The sequence below is a fragment of the Colletotrichum aenigma genome (assembly GCF_013390185.1).
Source record: "Colletotrichum aenigma strain Cg56 chromosome Unknown KSG_Cg56_contig03, whole genome shotgun sequence".
Taxonomy (NCBI): domain Eukaryota; kingdom Fungi; phylum Ascomycota; class Sordariomycetes; order Glomerellales; family Glomerellaceae; genus Colletotrichum; species Colletotrichum aenigma.
The window spans coordinates 5559009-5576756 of NW_023500909.1; the positions used below are offsets into that span (position 1 = coordinate 5559009).

General features: G+C 51.2%; 7 protein-coding genes across 7 annotated transcripts; 3 read left to right on the top strand and 4 right to left on the bottom strand.

Annotated features, from left to right (window-relative positions):
• Nucleotides 1-20: 20 nt before the first annotated feature.
• On the top strand, nucleotides 21-600 carry CGCA056_v005466 (uncharacterized protein; the record flags this gene model as incomplete). The annotated part of the gene is made up of 2 exons (XM_037320718.1): nucleotides 21-483; nucleotides 533-600. The coding sequence occupies 2 exons, from the start codon at nucleotides 21-23 to the stop codon at nucleotides 598-600; spliced, it is 531 nt and encodes a 176-aa protein (XP_037181289.1).
• A 153-nt stretch (nucleotides 601-753) lies between these two features.
• On the bottom strand, nucleotides 754-3087 carry Aoc3 (Membrane primary amine oxidase; the record flags this gene model as incomplete). Its single annotated transcript, XM_037320719.1, has 1 exon — nucleotides 754-3087. One exon carries the CDS (start codon nucleotides 3085-3087, stop codon nucleotides 754-756), a length of 2334 nt encoding a protein of 777 aa, XP_037181290.1.
• A 1644-nt stretch (nucleotides 3088-4731) lies between these two features.
• Nucleotides 4732-6045, top strand: CGCA056_v005468 (uncharacterized protein; the record flags this gene model as incomplete). Its single annotated transcript, XM_037320720.1, has 1 exon — nucleotides 4732-6045. One exon carries the CDS (start codon nucleotides 4732-4734, stop codon nucleotides 6043-6045), a length of 1314 nt encoding a protein of 437 aa, XP_037181304.1.
• A 206-nt stretch (nucleotides 6046-6251) lies between these two features.
• Nucleotides 6252-8338, bottom strand: CGCA056_v005469 (uncharacterized protein; the record flags this gene model as incomplete). Its single annotated transcript, XM_037320721.1, has 2 exons — nucleotides 6252-8182; nucleotides 8239-8338. The coding sequence occupies 2 exons, from the start codon at nucleotides 8336-8338 to the stop codon at nucleotides 6252-6254; spliced, it is 2031 nt and encodes a 676-aa protein (XP_037181305.1).
• Nucleotides 8339-9019: 681 nt separating this feature from the next.
• CGCA056_v005470 (putative transporter) lies at nucleotides 9020-10465 on the bottom strand (the record flags this gene model as incomplete). Its single annotated transcript, XM_037320722.1, has 1 exon — nucleotides 9020-10465. One exon carries the CDS (start codon nucleotides 10463-10465, stop codon nucleotides 9020-9022), a length of 1446 nt encoding a protein of 481 aa, XP_037181218.1.
• A 1336-nt stretch (nucleotides 10466-11801) lies between these two features.
• Nucleotides 11802-12929, bottom strand: CGCA056_v005471 (uncharacterized protein; the record flags this gene model as incomplete). Its single annotated transcript, XM_037320723.1, has 4 exons — nucleotides 11802-12159; nucleotides 12215-12585; nucleotides 12639-12825; nucleotides 12892-12929. 4 exons carry the CDS (start codon nucleotides 12927-12929, stop codon nucleotides 11802-11804), a joined length of 954 nt encoding a protein of 317 aa, XP_037181217.1.
• Nucleotides 12930-14676: 1747 nt separating this feature from the next.
• Nucleotides 14677-16324, top strand: HNM1-9 (Choline transport protein; the record flags this gene model as incomplete). Its single annotated transcript, XM_037320724.1, has 3 exons — nucleotides 14677-14765; nucleotides 14907-15478; nucleotides 15531-16324. The coding sequence occupies 3 exons, from the start codon at nucleotides 14677-14679 to the stop codon at nucleotides 16322-16324; spliced, it is 1455 nt and encodes a 484-aa protein (XP_037181220.1).
• Between the last annotated feature and the right edge of the window lie 1424 nt (nucleotides 16325-17748).

Genomic DNA, 17748 nt, shown 5'->3' on the forward strand with positions numbered 1-17748 from the left:
CATTCCGACACACGCTCATGATGTTGCTGTACCGCACCGCAACGCTGCTCTGGGTTCTCACTGGCCTGGTGCCGGGTGTTTCCGCGTCGCCCAAAAAGCCATGTCCAGTTGACAAGCGATCGGCCCAGGAAGTTGTGCAGAAGCTCGGCCTCATTCCGAATGAAGAGAAGGGCTACTACCTCCAGACGTTCCAGGATCCCGATACGGACAGCGGCAACCGCTCAGTCAGCACAGCGATTTACTACCTTCTGGAGGGGTCCGTTGGGCCTTCGATCTGGCACCGTGTTGATGCAGCAGAAGCCTGGCACCATTATGCGGGAGCTCCTCTCACTTTGTCCCTGTCATACGATGATGGGAACCCGGTAAAAGAGATAGTGCTCGGTCCTGACGTCTTCGACAACCAACAGCCCCAGTACGTCATTGCAAAGAATCAATGGCAAAGGGCAACGAGTCATGGAAGCTGGACTCTTGTGGGAACAGCTGGTAAACTTTCCTCTCCGCGAATGAAACATCACATTCTAATCTAGAGAAGTTGCTCCTGGGTTTGTCCCCGACGAGGTTGAACTCGCAGACCCTGATTGGATGCCAAATGGAGCCTGATTTATGTGTTGTGTACATTTTATGTTGCACAAATACCAAATGTTCATCGGTCAATATGTCAACATTCTTCTGTGTTGGTGACGGTCTTAGCGCAATGATTATTGATGCTAGGTACAAAAGCATCATGAAAACATCTAGCTTGACGGTTGACCTCTATATATCGTCGTTCTTCTTGATGCTCAAAACTGGTTCAGAGAAATCTACCTCACACTGTCCAGGCAAAGCAACTCCGTATGAGTCGTATTCCAACTGTCCTGTTGTCTCATTAACAGCTACCCATCTCCTGTTGAGAAGGTCTCCGTCCTGGGCCCTGTCGTTGAAGTTTTGTGGGGCAAAAACAATGCTGCTAACAGCTTCACTGTAAAGAGTGACAGGAATGTCCTCAGCTCTGGTAAAGTGATGCATTCCCAAGTTGAACCATAAGACAATGTCCTCGTTGTCAGTGCCCTCGCCATCGAAGAACTTGAGGAAGTCCTGCTGAGGCTTCATGGGAAGGTTGACGTTCGCGTGGCTGTTTGCGTATGGCTCGTTGTCATGCTGGCGAGAGAGTGCGAGATGTGACTTGGCAAATGGTGTTTGGTGCTTGGTCCAAGGCGAGTTCAGCGGGGTAAGGTGGATGTTGGACTTGCCTGGCACCACGCGGTAGCCACGCTTCTCACCCCATGCGTTGGTGGCGTTGGGGTTGACAATGCAGTACATGGCAGCATTATTCGGCTGCCAGTTGAACTGCCGCTCCTCAGTCATGGTGGACTTCTGCAACTCCATCTGCTCGAAAGATCCGAGCTCGGGATGCCAAGGCTGAGTCTGATTGACAACGACGAGCTGGCTGACTTCGAGGCTGTTCTTGGTGTCAAGAATGTCAAAGTCGGCCTTGTAGGTGAGAATGTGGTCGTGGAGTGACCCCATAGTTGCCTCCTGAATTCTGGGACCGAAGTTACCCTGGTCTGCGTAGTAGAATGACGACTGCAGGAATCCTGAAGCACGGACAGTGACTTCCAGAGAGCCATCTACATGAAATGAGTAGTCAAACATGTAGTCGTAGTTGCCGACAGTCGCGACGGATCTCATCGTCAGCGCGGACGCCTTGACGGTCCCGAGATAGCTGAAGCCGTAGTCGTTGCTGCTTCCGTAACGATGGCGAGAGACCGGATATCCGGCATCAGCCTCGAAGATGCAAATGGCGTCCGTGTTCACAACCGAAGAGTTGCCCTCGTGATATGTGACGTTCCAGAAAGTGCTGCCAAAAGGACAGTCGTATCCTTCCACAAGGGTGCCAAGGTCTGTACCAAGGCTGTAGTAGGTATCGTGGTACACAGTTCCGGCAGCCTTGGGAGTGAATCCGGCATATTGAGCAGCTGCCTCTTGAAGAGAGAGCTCGTAGATGACGCGCTCACCCTTGAACTTAATGTCATAGTACATCAGCCCAAGAGTTCTCGAGTAGGATGTATAGAATGACCACCCCATGTACTCGATGTACTTCTCTTGCTCGTCGACTTTGTAGCGCTTGCCACCAACCTCAAGACTCTGAGGCGCCAGCTTGTCCTCGAGATCTCTGACGCCCATGTCCGCCTTGTGGTCAAGAAGGCCCCAATCAGGAGTCCTTGTTTGCTTAAATGTCTCCTTCAACTCGCCTGCGCCCCAAGCAGCCCTGAAGTCGGCAACAGTGGCAAAGAACTTCTCGTTTGTGACAATGCCTTTCAACTTGTAGAGAGAGGAGTCCGTGCCAGTAACGTCGAGAATGACGAAGAAGTCCAAAGGGGTGAGGTACGTGGCAGTGTTGGGATATCTGAACATGACTGTGCGAAAGGCTTGGGTGCCATCATATGACAACGGCGTTCCGCTTGTGGAAGTGAGAGTTGTGCGGTTATCAGAGGAGCCATAGTAAACTCCATCAATGAGTTGGGAAGTGATATCCGAGATATTGCTCATGACAGAGATCAAGAGCGGCTCCGACGCTGCCGTGCGAGCGTTGTCAAAGTAGCGACTGTTGTAAGGAATTTTGCCCCCACTTCCGCCGTTGAAGATGTAGTCGAGCTTTTGGATCTTGGTAGTGTTGCTGACCGGGAGCGGCCCAACCATGTACTCTTGCGAATCTGGCTCTGTTTTCCCGCCCGCGAAGATGACGACGCGAGCATATTTTGGGGGAGACTGAGCTGTGCCACTGAGATATGGCAGGACGTCAGACTTGTTGGTGTGAAGAGTGTCGATCCAGTAGACGTAGTTGTCTGTGACATTTGCAATGCTGGGGTCCGTGAGATTCAGGCCCGCGGCTGGGTCATGAAGGAGGTTCCAGACAGCCAGATTGTCTTCAGGCGAGATTGGGGACCAGACGTTAGTCTTCGGTGCCTTGACCTTGGGTGCCGATTCGTTGACATTGCAGGTAGTGATATTGGCTGCTCGCTTGAACTGTCGACTTGGCCCAGGAGAGGCTGATGCTGGCAGAACATCCAAAGCCAGGAGGCTCAGCACAAGTCGCTTGAAGACCATTTTGGTGGCAAAGTTGCGCGAGCTTTTTCGTCGACGCCGAGGTTGGTGTGCGTACTAGAGAGGACGGGGGAACTGAACGAGAGATGATAGTTTTTATATGAACGATTGTGGTCCGAAGTCGCAATGCCCTTCAGAAGACTCGGCTAAGAGATCTTTTGTTACTGATACTAAGTATTGACGAGAGAAATGCTGCCAAGGCTCTAGACTTACGGAAGTTTTGCCGGTCCATGCCCTTGGGACGGACTTCACCAGTCGCCTGGGCCGGGTCAAGATACGTGGCTTGGCGGAATGTCTACGAGGAACCGTTAGCAAAGTTCGTGTCGTTGAGCCCATCGTCCTTGCAAAGTCCATGTAGATCCAAAGTGTGGTATCTAATCTAATCTGCATGCCAAGAGTTCTGATGGACATCTCGCTGCTGTCTTGCATTATCAGACTGCAACCACGGATAGTAAGACGCACATAATCCTGCCATTTGATTTCTTATCGGCGCGGCCAGCGTCTTCAGAATCACGTCGAGGAGTGTTTTCTCATACGTAATTGCTTGAGATGAAGATTTCCGACTACCTTCGCGGGAGAGATATTCGATGTTCGACAGGCTGCTCCCAGTTGTTTATCCTGAACCTGGCAATAGTTCCCCGCGTGTTGGCAGTGCGGGGTTGAAGGCCGGAGACGTCGGGGCTTATCAGTGTAACCTCCCGCTGCTCGCGAACTCTCGACCTTGTCGTCCTAGCTCCCTTTACCTGACTTTCGTTCATGATGACGGCGCTGTTCATCCGATCCATTGTTCAAAAGATTACGGAAAATTTGAGCATGACTACACAATCAGCGGCAAATGGTTCGCCAGCATTGACATGTCTAAGGTAGGTATGATCTAAAGAATGACAGCCGTCGGAACATGGGGTGACCGGGGCCGACATTGGTCTTCGGACAAGGGTCCGCTATCGCCCGAGCATCGGCCACGCACCCCGATGGCGGCTCTGATAAGGACGGTAGAAGCTGGTAAATAGAGACGACGAGCGTTCCACGGGTTCCATCATCGTCATTCACATATGTTTGCTACCGGGGTAAGGATGGAAGTGGCCTAGGCCCGGATCAGAGGTCCAGTGTTCGCGGCATGCAACTGCACCTCGAACACCTCCTTATGCTGGCTTCGGCATCATTCGAGACCTTCACGCAAGCTCTTCTAGCGGCCAACACTCATATGAGGACTTGATAGGGCTGGAATGGATGGAAGGCATCGCCAAACGGATGACGAATGAATATGTCATTGACGCAATTAGTTCAATTGGGCAGTCGAACAAACGTCGTTGGCTTTTTAGTCAATGTTCGAAGTTCGTTCTTCTGAGTAGAGCAGTCGTGAAATGACTGTTGCAGACCGCCCCAGTCCAGGCAGCAGCAAGGCTGCTGGGCCGCAAGGGCGGCACTGACGAGCGCATTGGCAAGAATCCAGTGTTTGTATGTTAACAGCATTATTCTTATTCGACGCCAATGTCGCCTAGAGTTCGCCTAAAATCTCACGCTACTGTTAGTCGCAGATCGTCCATGTTGAGTCACCATTCGAACTACAGCGATATAAAAGCTCCAAAGTCATTCCTGAAGGAAATCATTTGGTTTTTCCAGACCAACTTCACATGGAGCGACAGCATGGTCAAAACAGAAGGTCAGACGTCACGCATCGTCGCACACGGAGCGCCGAGCCATGGATACCTGCGATGTCTGCCCTCAGAGCTCATTGCGAGGATAATTGAGAACCTCGACGTCAAATCGATTAAAAGCTTCCGCCTCGCGAATCGTTTCACCGCTGCACAATGTCTGATACCGCCATTCTTGCGCTTCTACTCTTATCAGTCTACAAGCTTGACGCCCTGGGACCTGGAGCATCTCATCGAACGGACGTCCAGCAAGACCGTCTCTCGAGCCATCAAACACATCACAGTCCATGCCACAAAGTTCGCTGCATCGGATTGCGGCAATGACGACGAAAGGCTTGTTGCTGAGCTCGCCACAGCTTTGGGAAACGTCGGTACTCTGGGGTGTCTAGAGATCAGCCCAGAAGAAAGACGCCGACGCAAATGCGGAACGAAGAAACGACGCCCAAAGTGGCAACCGACGGATGCTCGGGAGTTTCAATCGGAAACTACGCGGGCTGGGGCGGGTCTTACAATCGTCATCTCTGCGGTTGCCCGCAGCGGTGTTCCCATCAACGAGCTGAGGGTGTTTTGCTCCCCGGTGTCGTACGGCAGCGTGGTACAGACTGTCTTTCTGACCAATATTCTGCCAAATTTGAGAAAAAAAGACTCGAAATTTGGAGCGGCTGTCGAAAACATGGAGAAATTGTCAATCAGCCTTGGTACGAGGAGAAACCCCAAAGAGGTCCCGTTCCGACTGGGCAATTACCCAATTATTCCATACTTGAGTGCTAGCGATCGCAGGGCTCTTGCCAAAGAGAACTTTCCTGGCCTCGCTGGATTGCTTGGTTACATGCAAAATCTCAAGACGCTGGAAATACATCTGCACAACACGTTGAAGGGGAAGACATTTGCATACAGCGAAATGTTTGACTTGGTTGCAAATCAAGTCAAGTTGCCAAAGCTGAGGCAGCTGAGTCTCGACATGGTTCCGGTCAATGAAGCGTCTTTTGTCACATTTTTGGCCAACAGTCCAGACATCGAGGACTTGAGCTTGCGGTTCGTGCACATCAGACAGGGCTCATGGGAATCATTTCTGAGTAAAATCACCAACCCTTTGACAAGACTGCAGCTCGACTGCATTTCGGATGATGCGCGGGACAATATCAAACTCTGGCCAGATGGCCTGCCTCGCATGCAGGAGGAGGATTTAGATGTTTCCCATGGCGATGGAGATCATGACGATGCGTCGTCTCTCGACAGTGCTAAGAATCTTTACAAGAAAGACTTTAATACCGAGGAAATACGACAAGGCCTGGTTCTCATGTAGTCCACTGGCAAAATCTGATATTGGTATAAGGTGTAAAGCGAACAATAACACCATGCATGACTACCAACTGAATGTGGCGTGTGTGACAGGGCCTTGAGGAACATATGTCGTATGAAAATGAACTTGACTATCAAGGGCTGCATTGGCAAAAAGGGCTTGGTATATCAAGCGAGGTTTAGGTACACCGTAAATCGGCCTCATAGGCTTTATTCTACCCTTACGGCCGTTGGCTTGATGTTGAGAATATCAAACCAACTCCTCCCCTCTATTGTATGTGGCACCGTGAACACGCCGAGACGTTTCCTCACAGGCTGCCCAGATTCGGGATTACAAATTTCAGAGAGAACAAGTCCAACATCCATCCCCTGGCCCTCGCCGGAGACGTCATCTGCTGGGGGATCACGTCCATCGAAGAAGGCCTTCACGCTGCCGAGGAGCAGGACCACCAGGTCCAAATGCTGCTTTGCGTGTGAACGAGAGAGGTATAACTCAGCCAACCTGTCGCAATCTGGTCGGAATTCTGCACCGGGCAAGGGCTCAGAGTCGAGTCGGTAAAGTCCTATGTGATTTGTCGACATATTGAACGATGGTATCTTCGCGTCTTCATGGCTAGTTTCTGTCACATACTCCGCGTCAAGCTCCACGGACATGATCTTTCCCTGCAAGTGAAGCAGATGAGGCTTGAACACTTCGTCGGAAGGCAAGGGCATGTCTGTGGAATATGATGTGGATCTAGTGACATGATGCCGAATCGTCGTATTGCGCGAAACTAGTTCCACACTGTTGAGTTTGAAATCTTTGTCCGGACTTAGAGCCCCGGCCGTGCTCGGCCAGCAGATGTCTTTCGCAGTCAACAGTTTCTCACCCTTGCTGAACTGCATGCTTGTCCACGACCATGAGGGAGCGTAGTAAGGTATGGATCTCATTGGAGAGTAGTCCGGTGACGTCTTTGGCGAATGCCTATGTTGTATGGGCCATCCGCTATCATCATGAAGGCGACCGACGCTCCAAAGAAGATCGTACGGTATTTTGGTTTCGTTGTCTTCGGACATTGAGATGCCGGCAACCCAATGAACGCGCGACTTCGGATCCTCTGCTTCGGCAGATAGTTGAGAAAGATGACGGAAGAAAGCGCTTAACGTCAGCTGTCTGTCGTCTCTCTCACAAGGCAGGTGCATGATACCGCGGAAAACCTCATCAAACATCAGGCCATTCAACTTCAAGTGCCCTGGGGTTTTACCCCAGGTACATTGCATCTTTCTATCCCGTTGATGATTGTGGGGTTCCGCCATACACTCGCAACGCTGGTCTTCCTGACATTCCCACACCATCTCAGAGTTTCGAAGATGGAGAACTCTCGGGGACAGGGCGATGCCTTGGAAGGAGGAATCGTTGCCAAATATCGAAATCATCTCATCTCGAGTTCGACGACCGTAGTAATGGCGCTCCTCCCTGAGAAGTTGGTGAGCATGATACATGGAGTCTCGAGCGTAGATGGTGTAGTCGCGGCCGCGGTGGTTTACCGGAATCGGGAAGCACTCGGGTGTCTTCTTGGGGTCCACATCGCCGGAGATAATTGTCCGAGGGCCAAAGCTGCTGTGGCGAAGATCCTTAATACCAGTGATGGCAATGGCGAGAAAAGAGCCGCGGAAGATTATGTCCTCTCGATAAATGTGCCAGGAGCCGTCATCGTCATCGTCCTGCAAAACGCAAAAGTCTTTGACCCAGACGTATCTTATGCCCTGTTCATGGGCCACGATAAAGCTTTCCTGAATCGCCTTGGGGATCTGCCACCATTGGATCTTCTGCTTTCTCTCCTCCAGGTTCTCCCACCGCGTCGGTGCCAGGGGTGGTTCCAATGGCTCAACGCAAGAGTGAACGACTGCTGCATAAGGCTTCGTGTCCAAGGATGCGTCTACTAGTTTCAATCCCATTCGAGGATTTTTTCCGAGATCCAAGAGTCTCTTTGGGGCCATCGCCGTGTCGTATTTACCACCGCAGAACGGCTTGCTACAGCGTTGGTGTTGTGCAAGACAGGATAAAAGCCATCCCTTGACGACCTTTTGTCGCCGGTTGGAGTGAAGCACCGGAGCGACTTCATATGCAGGTTTGAACATTGGCCAGGGAGATGGTTTATCTGGGTTTAATGTTATCAATATGTTGTTTCATTCAAGTTGTCAGAACATCGCTCACCTGGCTTGACGAAAAGGTCGCATCGACCCCGAAGAATCGGCTGCGAGAAGTCTATCATACCATCGGGCCCTCGGACAGCCTCGGAGACAAAAGTTACCATGAGGACTTTGTAAAAGTAGATCGAGATCCTTGTCTCTTGATCCCAGTCTGGGTCGACTCTCCTGATCTTGTCAAGCCCAAATCGTTGATAAGCTTGGTAGATGATGTAGCAAAAGTGGCAGCCAGCCTTACTCGATCGCTTAACGATCGCAGACCATACACGGAACCAATGTTTAGCGGCTTTGGGTTTGAAGCCGGGCTAGTCATCTTGAAGACTGGAGAACTGGTTCGGGTCTAGGTCGTGACATACGATGCATGGGGGTTTCGACGGCACAAGCGCCCGGCTTGAGTCCTGGATACCCGCCATAGTCCCAAGAAGCTTGCCCAAGAAACTCCTTGTTTCGGCAAGAGGTCACAGTGGGTATTGGCACCTTGTGATGTTGGTGAGGCCTCGGTCGGTGTGATGGTCGAATACCAAAACAGGACAGGCAGCGAAGATGGAAGGAGGTCAGATCAGTCGGACCCACCCTTACCGCTGTCATTTATGCCCGCTTATGTAATGTCCCCTGAGGATCATGTACCGGTAACTGATGCCCGTGGTCGTCTTCACCGATCATATATGCTCTGAGATGTTTGTAGATTGCTTTAATCAACTTTTGATTTGTCTATTCCTTGCGGGTATCTGGTTGGAAACTATTTGATCTATGAAAAACAGCGCTGTTCTATCGTAAATGGCACCATATTAAATCCCTTCTCTGGCGCGGACGCTCTCAACGCAATCCTGCCATCTGATGACCTTCATGTAGATGCACTCTATGATGGCAATCAGCACCATACCGCCACCAAGACCGATCCAGGCACCGTCAAGCTCCATCGCAGGGGATCCCAGCTCGAGCCATACCGCCAGGGGCACAGCCCCAATGTAGTTGACGGCGAAGACAACACAGGCCGCAACAGACTGTCGGCCAAGACCGCGGAGGACGCCGTTGCATCCGCAGATGATTGAGTCGATGAGTTGGAAGGCGCCGACGGCGAGCATGGACTTTGTGGCCAGCTCCTGGACGGCGGCGTCTTCGGAGAAGACAAGTCCGAGTTGATTTCGAAAGAGGAAGAGGATAACGCCGTCGATCATGCCGACAATAGTGAAGACGGCGGCGTAGAGGCTGCTTGCCCGACGGGCGATGGAGACGTGACCGGCGCCGATGAGGTGTCCTATTCTAGTCGAGATGGCGACGGAGATGGAGAAGGGGATGTGCCACATTACGACCGAGATCGTGGTCAAGATCGTCTGGGCGGCGAGATGTTCAGTGCTGAGGTATGAAGTGCTGAGGGTCAAGATCTCAAAAGCAGCCCATTCGCCAACGTTGACGAGCGATCCTGCGATTGACAGCTTGACGGGCGTGCCCCATTCCTGGAAAGCTTTTCGAGAGAAGCCGCCCCAACATTGGTGAGACCATTGGCCGAAGAAGACGATGTACATGAGCAGGAGGATAGGTCGGAGGTCGTTGGCAAGGGCCTGGCCCAGAGCGGCACCTTCGAGGCCCATATCCAGCTTGAAGGCAAAGAGCCAGCTGAGTAGGGCGTTGACCGGGGCGCAGATGATGAGAACGATCATAGCACTCTTGAAGTCGCCTTGGGCTTGTAGAAAGCGCTTCAGAGCCTCGAACGCGGCGTATCCGGGAATTCCGATCAAGCTGACTCGCAGGAATGAACCGGCCTTGATAGCCAAATGATGCTGCTTGACGAATGCCGAGAGGATGCTTGGAGAAAATATCCAAAAAGCGCCAATGGGAATGGTGGCGATGGCCATCAGGATGAGCATGCGTTGGACATGAAGTCCGACAGCAGTGAGGCGCCCGGAACCGTGGGCTTGGGCGCAGAGAGTGTCGAGAGCGGTGGCCATACCCTCGTAGATGGCCAATCCGATGATGTTCATTGTCGTCAGACCAATACTCGCGGCGGCGAGGTCATCGGCGCTAAGATGACCTGCCACGAAGGTGGTGATGACCGTGAAGGAGTACTGAAGCAGATACGTGGCGATGAGCGGCAGCGAGTACTGACACAGCAGCCGTGACTCGGTCAACCAGCTGCTGGTGACGGGCTCCGACTTGGGGATCGGCTGGTCCGCCAGCAGCGGCGTTGTCTCGCCGGTCCGGTACTCGTCCTCATCGCGGTCGCGGTGGTCCATGACGGGCGACCCGATTAGCAGCACCGTAATAGGGCGGCAGACGGGCGTGGGGTAACGGAGCGGATCGGAGGTAAGAAGATTGGTGGAAAAGAAAAGGGACGTGGCTGGCTTGACTGGGATTGAAGAGCAAAGGGACAGACGAGCAACGCAGCTGAAATTAGGTTGATGGACGGCTAAACCGCTACGCGCATGTGCTCAATTCTAGGAGAGGGTGTGCTGATACATGTGGTGGACGTCGTCGGGAGGGTAAATCCGTGCGAATTGAAGGGAGAGAAGATGTGTTTGATGGGCACAAATTGAGAAACAGAGTTCCGGTCACAGCGGCTGATGAAGCCGGACGAGAAAAAGTTTTGCTCACAGCTGTGAACGGACCGGGTCTGTGGGGTCTCCCATCCCCACTAAAAACGCCTCAGATGCTGTGTGCCACAACGCCATGCATTCCGAGATCCGAACCCGACTGGTGGACGCATGATGGCCGCTGCGTCAGAGATGGAATGTGAGGGGGGCGTGTTATGTAAGATCACGTAAAGAATGCATTAAATGGTGTGGCTGGAAACATGATGAAGACCCGTTGAAAGTGATTCCGAGTGAGTAGAGAGACTCACTCCAAGACGGGTATCGAAGCTCCCATGCTTGTTGACATCCATGGTGCTGTATGAACAGCCACAACATCATGAATCTGAGAACCACTGTCCACCACTCAGCACAGGCAACACCTCGTTAATTTTTAGTTATAATTATGTCTTGATGAGTCGCCTGATACTCCATTTACATGAGTTCTAGTTATTCAAGGTCTTTAAATGAGAGAAAATAAGAATGGTCACCACTTTTATCTGCCGGAGAGCTATCTGGATGTGCTAAGGCTATTTCAATAAAATCTTCGGGGTCTTTCAGGCGTGAGGAAGGTCTGCCTCGAACGTCTGTTACATAACCCCGGGGTTTATATTAAATCTTGTTAAATGAACGACGATCTCTCTCCACTGTCTCATTGCGGTAATAGCTGCGATTGATGTTGGTTCCAACAGGACTCTTGGATCTGGGGTTGCCTTTGAAATATCACGCCAGTTTCCACACCGGCGCGGCTTCGTTTCGCTCCCTGAGCATGGTGGAACTATCAGCGTCGATTGAAGGAAAACCTAAGCAATCTGCTTTTTTCAGTTGGAACAGCAGAAATTTTACAACCGATAGCCAGCCTCTGAGGACTGGATGATCCCTCATGAGAACTTGATTTGCTCTCATGCCGTTGTGGTACCAGATCCTCGTTACTCTCGGTTCTGTAGGCCCCCTCCTCCTTGTCTTTCCGACTTTCGTGGACATGTCCCTGTACCGCAACTGGTTAATCGGATGGGCGTAAGGATTTGCTTCGTGTAGCTCTCGAGTTCGCAGCTCCACTCGTCAGATGTGATCCATATCGCGAGTTGGTTCCTGCGACGATCGCTGTGGCGTGGAGCCTGCCGCTCTCATCCCCGCCTGACGAGGTCAGCTGGTAGGGTGCCTGAATTGTGGCCACAGACGTCGAGCCCATGAGACTGTCGATGACTCCTTTCAGGCTCGGGATGCAGGCTGTCATCACAGAAAGGCCCAGTGTGTACTGCAGCCAGATGACGCGCGGTACAGCGTGCCAAGTGCTGTCAGTGTAGTCGGTGACGATATTGTGCGTGCTGATGAGTCCAGGGATTGATAGAATAGGAACACTGAAGATGAAAAAGTCAGCAAATATGGCAGGTAAGGACAGGGTGATGAACCTACATGATCCGAGTCCCAAACAAAGCGATGACCAACAGCTTTCTCTTCACTGTGGTCTGGACCTTCCTCATCATTGCGACTGGAAGGAAGCAGAGTATGACGTCGGTGAATATGTCCATTATGCCGTTGTAGAGGTAGACAACCTCTCGCCTAGGACAGTTTTCCAGGCTGATGGCAAGCCATGGTCTCGGAAGTGAGCACTGAAGAGCTTCGGCTGTAATGCCAGACACCATCCAGGCAATGACTACACCGAAAAGTAGGTGATTGGTAATGTTGAATTTGCCGTGTTTATTGATTGACTGAATGAGCAGACACAGCGACAGTTCTGTTGTCGCTGCTGTAGCAGCTGCGAAGATGGATGATGCGTAGAATAGCTAGATCAGAAACTGTTAGATTACATGGTTTGTATTTCTAGGGATTCGTTTACCTTATAAAATGCTTTGAGCTCGTTAGGTTGAAGAACGTTCTGGTGACGTCCAAGTCCGTGATTACAGGCCGTGATGACGAATGATGTCTGTACAAATAGCAGAGCTACAGATATCAACAAGAGCACGTCGTAGGCTTTGAGAGATGTGATGTTGAGACGGATGATGAGTTTTAGTGTGATGCCGATGCTGGCGTAGATGAGGAACACCTAGGCAGAGATGACTGCGAGTGCAGCTTTGTCGTCTTCCTTCAACGCGTAGAAGGGCGGCGCTGGCGGGTGATCGAACGGCATGGTGTTGAACGCTGCTACGACGTGACATTGACACGGGGAGAATGCGAGGACTTCAGAAGATGGTGAACTTCCTCTAAGCTTCCACCACCCGCACCGGGAATCTTTCTCATAAAGTTCATCGCCGGTGGTGCAGACTTTGGGACGAAATTTCTGCCCATTAAACTCTGAACAGTCGACAGTATACTCCGCGAGATGTGCTGGCTACGCGGTGTCTCCAGCTTGTGAATATTGAGCAGCTCACACCTGCCAGCATGGAATCAGACTGGCTGCAAGGCCGGCTACTAATGGTGCCTTAAGTCGTTTCTACCGAGCTATCGGAGGGAGTTCTCGACGTGAATCGAGACCCGTGTGCCCCATTGATCGCAAGGCTTCTCCGTCCCGGTATCATACAAACTCTGTTCCCCGTCCCGAGGGGATGGATGAGTCGTTTAGTGGAAAGTTCCACAGCAGTGGAAGAGACCACGTCAGGGTTCCTTCATGTCCTGACATGGGTTTTACGCGTTGTCTGGTCAGTCTCGCCCTGAGTTTCCTCGATCCGATCTGCATCTTTGGATGACTTATTTTGCCTTTCCTTGCAAGCAGGCTGCCCATGGTGTTGGGAGAGGAAATTGAAGTGTTGGACACGTAAGCCATGCCATCTGGAAATTTCGGTTCTGCACCATTTGCATTCGACAAGGGTGAAGAAGAAGCTTCCCGGGTGGGTCGAAGAATCATGAAGATAGGTGTGCGAGTGGAGTTGGAGAAACAAACAACAGCTGTTGGGACAGGGCTTCTTCATTTCGGTCATAGTCTTGGCCCGGCACCATCGGCAGACAATTTCTATGGTCTACAGCAAGATCAAGGTGATTGCCTTCGTACAAGACAGTGTTGTGCCTTCGCGACCTCGGCGTTGGATATGAGAGCGGCTGATGGGCTTTCTAGGGTCGGCCCGTGCCAATTCTTACTTGGATGAGGCCTGTTCCAAGAGCGCCATGTTTCTAATGAGGAACGAATCGTGGCATTCCCTCGGCCATCCAAAAGAAAACATGCATCGGCAGGATGCTAGCTCATATGCTGCTTCAGCGGCTGCAGAAATCTTTCATCCCAGCTGGTGAATCGTGTCAGAAAGATAATCTGAAATGAGATTCTCGCTTGCGGGAGGGAAATCCTTGCGCCCGGCGATCAAGGGTCTTCCGAACCAAAGACTCACGGCGATGACCAGGATGGGTTCCGGCAAGCCGGCGTGGCCCGTGAAGAGATGAAAAGGTTGCCCCCGCATGTAACCCCCCGGCCCGAAGCCCACAACCAAGGCTACAGTTGGCGGGGATGACTCCCCGTCGAGAGATGAATCTGCTGAGAGGCTTGAGAAGGACCGATGCCGGCACACTGAGCAAAAGCGTATGATTGGAGAAAAGTGAGAGATGAACTGCTGTCATTGGTCTTTGCCGGCTGCAGTATTACTGTTGTGCGATTAATGGCTTCGCCTTCCGACCACCTCCGCCGGTACGACAAATCATTCGGCAATGCTGCACGTAGCTGGGTCTTAGACCTGCATCTACCCTTGCATTCATCCAGCGATATTTATCTGCGAACGGCGCAGCAGTTGGTTTGAGTTTTCTCGTCCGCCCATGCTATCCCGGCCCGGTCCTGTCATCCCAGAAAAGGGTTCGCAACTCCAGACTTCAGAGGTTGACCGACCCTCTGTCTGACACACTCTTTCTTCCAGCCGAACACTCGGCTGTAGTTTGCTGAATCTCATTCACTCAAAATGTCTTCCGCGGAAGGCATTGAGATGCAGCCGACCGGCAAGGACGCAACCAAGATCAATACGGCCGAGTCGAAGCATGGATCCGATGTGTACAATTAGACGAGGACGCGAAGGGTGTTCTCATTCTCGCAACTGTTCGCCTTCTCCCTGACATACATGGCCTTATGGGAGGACATGTGCACGTAGGTCATAACCACTCAAGAAGCTTTGGACGTGGCTGAGCTGTTCAGGAACATGTACTTCGCCCTGTATAACGGAGGCCCACAGACATTCATCTTCAGCTTCATCATTGTTTTCTTCGGCTCCATTTCCCAAGCGGCCTCACTCGGTGAAATGGCCTCTATCCAGCCGGTTGCCGGGGCCCAATACCACTGGACATATCATCTGGCGCCGGCGAAAGTGAAGAGGTTTGCAGCTTGGATCCAAGGATGGTCAACGTGGTTTGGCTACGTCTCACTACTAGCCGGGATTGCAAACGTCACTATAATACTGCTGGAATCTATGATCGAACTCAATCACGAGAACTACGTTCCCGGCGGCTGGCACACATCAGTGCTCGTCATTGCCATGTGCGTCATGCAGGGGCTGATGAACACGTACTGCTTCAAGGTCATCCCCTGGGTCGAGCTTGTCGCCGGCGTTCTCCAAGTCTGTCTCTTTGTTGTTTTTGTCGTTGTCTTGTCGGTCATGGGAACCCGACATGACAGCAGCTTTTTCCTCGAAACCAATTTCGCGTCGGGTTGGACGGACAATTACGTTGCATGGAACCTGGGGATGTTAACCTGCGTATGGAGTTTCACTGGTAAAACCCCCTGTACACGGCCTTGATGAGTTTGAACTGACAGGTGCTCCAGGATTTGACAGTGCAATCCACATGAGTGAGGAAACTCGCAAGGCTAAATCAGCTGTTCCTCGCGCCATGTTCTGGTCCATTTTCATGAACGGTTGCTTGGGCTTCATCATGGTCTGTGTCATCTTGGTCTCCATGGGTTCTATGGATGATGCCCTCAACGCCTCCTCCCCTGTCCTTGCCATTCTCCTGGCCATCACTGGATCAAAAGGTGCTACGACGGCAATGATAACAGGTCTTTTCGTCGTATCTTTCAGCGTCAACCTCGCCAACATTGCCTCGGTCTCTCGTCTTACATGGGCTTGGTCAAGAGACGGCGGAATGCCGGCATACCTCGCGTATGTCAACCCGAGGCACTGCGTCCCTATTCGAGCCATCATTGTCACCGTTTTCATTGTCTGCGCTCTATGTCTCCTTAATATTGGCAGCTCAAGCTATGTCGCATTTGGAGCAATCACCTCGTTGTCATCCATGGCTCTCTACATTAGTTATGCCATCGCAATCAGCAGCATGCTCTACGCTCGCATGTCTAACGCTGGAGGCGTGGAACTTGGAGAATGGAATCTTGGCCCATTCGGTTTGTACATCAATGTTTTTGCATTGATTTATACCCTCTGTGTGATAGTGTTTCTGCCGTTCCCTTCAACCATTCCGGTCACAGCTGAAAACATGAACTACTGTGGTCCAGTCATGGTATTTGTGTTAGTTCTAGCAGTTACTCTTTGGTTTGTGCGCGGTAGGAAGGCGTGGAGTGGCCCCAACCTCACGATTCTAGACTTAGTTATAGGGAATTCATAGGGAACTTAGTTTAGATGTCGCTGTCTAGTTACAGAGGAATATTATGATCTCGGAGTATTTCTGTATATGAACGTCTTCGCGAAGTGAGCTGGTCCGTTGCAAATATCCGCAAAAGCACGTCCGAAAGTGACTGGGTTGATAATCCTGCATGCCATTATGCCTGTCTAAACTCTGATAAGATGGTCAACTCAGTAGCGGTTCTTCCTATGCCAAATGTTGGCAAGTCACTTTCTTTCGGTTGCTTCCTGTTGTGTTCCCACAAGAACCAATCTAGCACAACCAGTACTGTCAACGGAATGGTGAAAGCAAAGTAGATCCATATTTTTGGTGATAGCGAAGATCCTGTAACTTTGTCATTAACGTTCGATATCATATATACAAGTTGAAACTAGCCATGGTTACTCTTACCTTCTTGAAAGTCAAAGAAGGTCATGCTGAAAATCGATGCCAGGAAGGTGCCTGGGAGGAATGTGGCTCCCAGCAGTGACAATGCTTTCATAGCCTTGCTATTACTCTTACTGTCATTTGACAGCTGTCTCTGATCGCCGGCAATTTTGAGGTTAAGCTTTGAGTCATTCTGGGCGGTTTCAGCAGTAATGAATGATACCTAAGTAGTAGATCATATCATTTAGCAGCAACGAAATCGTTTGGTATGCGGACTGACATACCATGCTCCTTTGGAAGTCCAGGCGTTCAATGGAAACAGAAGTGTAGTTGTCAAGGCCAACGAGCCGAGCTCTTTGAAGGCTCAATCGATCTTGAAGACTGGAGTGAAGCCTTTCCATGTTCTCCGTCTTCTCATTGGATGGGATGTTCGTCCAAAACGATTGCATAGCGTCTTCCATCGCATCAAGTATCTTGAACCACAGGGCCGGGCGTTTATGCAAGACTCGTCTGTGACACTCCGTTAGATCTCTTGCCACGGCCCTGGGATCAATCATGCCATCATTGTAATAACTAAGCTCTCCTGCAGTGGCTTCATCTACACTGATGGCTTGTTCCAGTCGTCTGATCAAAGTGCGGGACTCTCTGGTCAAGTTCGGTCTTCATCGAGATGAGATGGGAAAGAATTATGACCGGGAACAAAAGTGGATGCGAGGCCTCATTGGCACCATTTTCGAGGTCATCAATGCCGTCTGAAATAATAAATGTCGGGGTTCCTTTGACAAATGCCGTGACTTGTCGGCGTTTAAAGGAGTAGGAGAGGACCAATTGCCAACCTCTTGTCTTGTCTTCTTTGCGCATATCGTGCTTGCCACAAATGATCGCTACAAACATGACGTCAGTAAAACGTCCAAATTGTAAGACTGCACGAAACACGGGAGATGCCTTTGAAAGACTTACGAAGATGGGGATCATTTCCATCCAGCATGGTATAGCGATGCCAAAAAAGAGGTCCAACAATGCTCGTGAGCTCCCCAGCC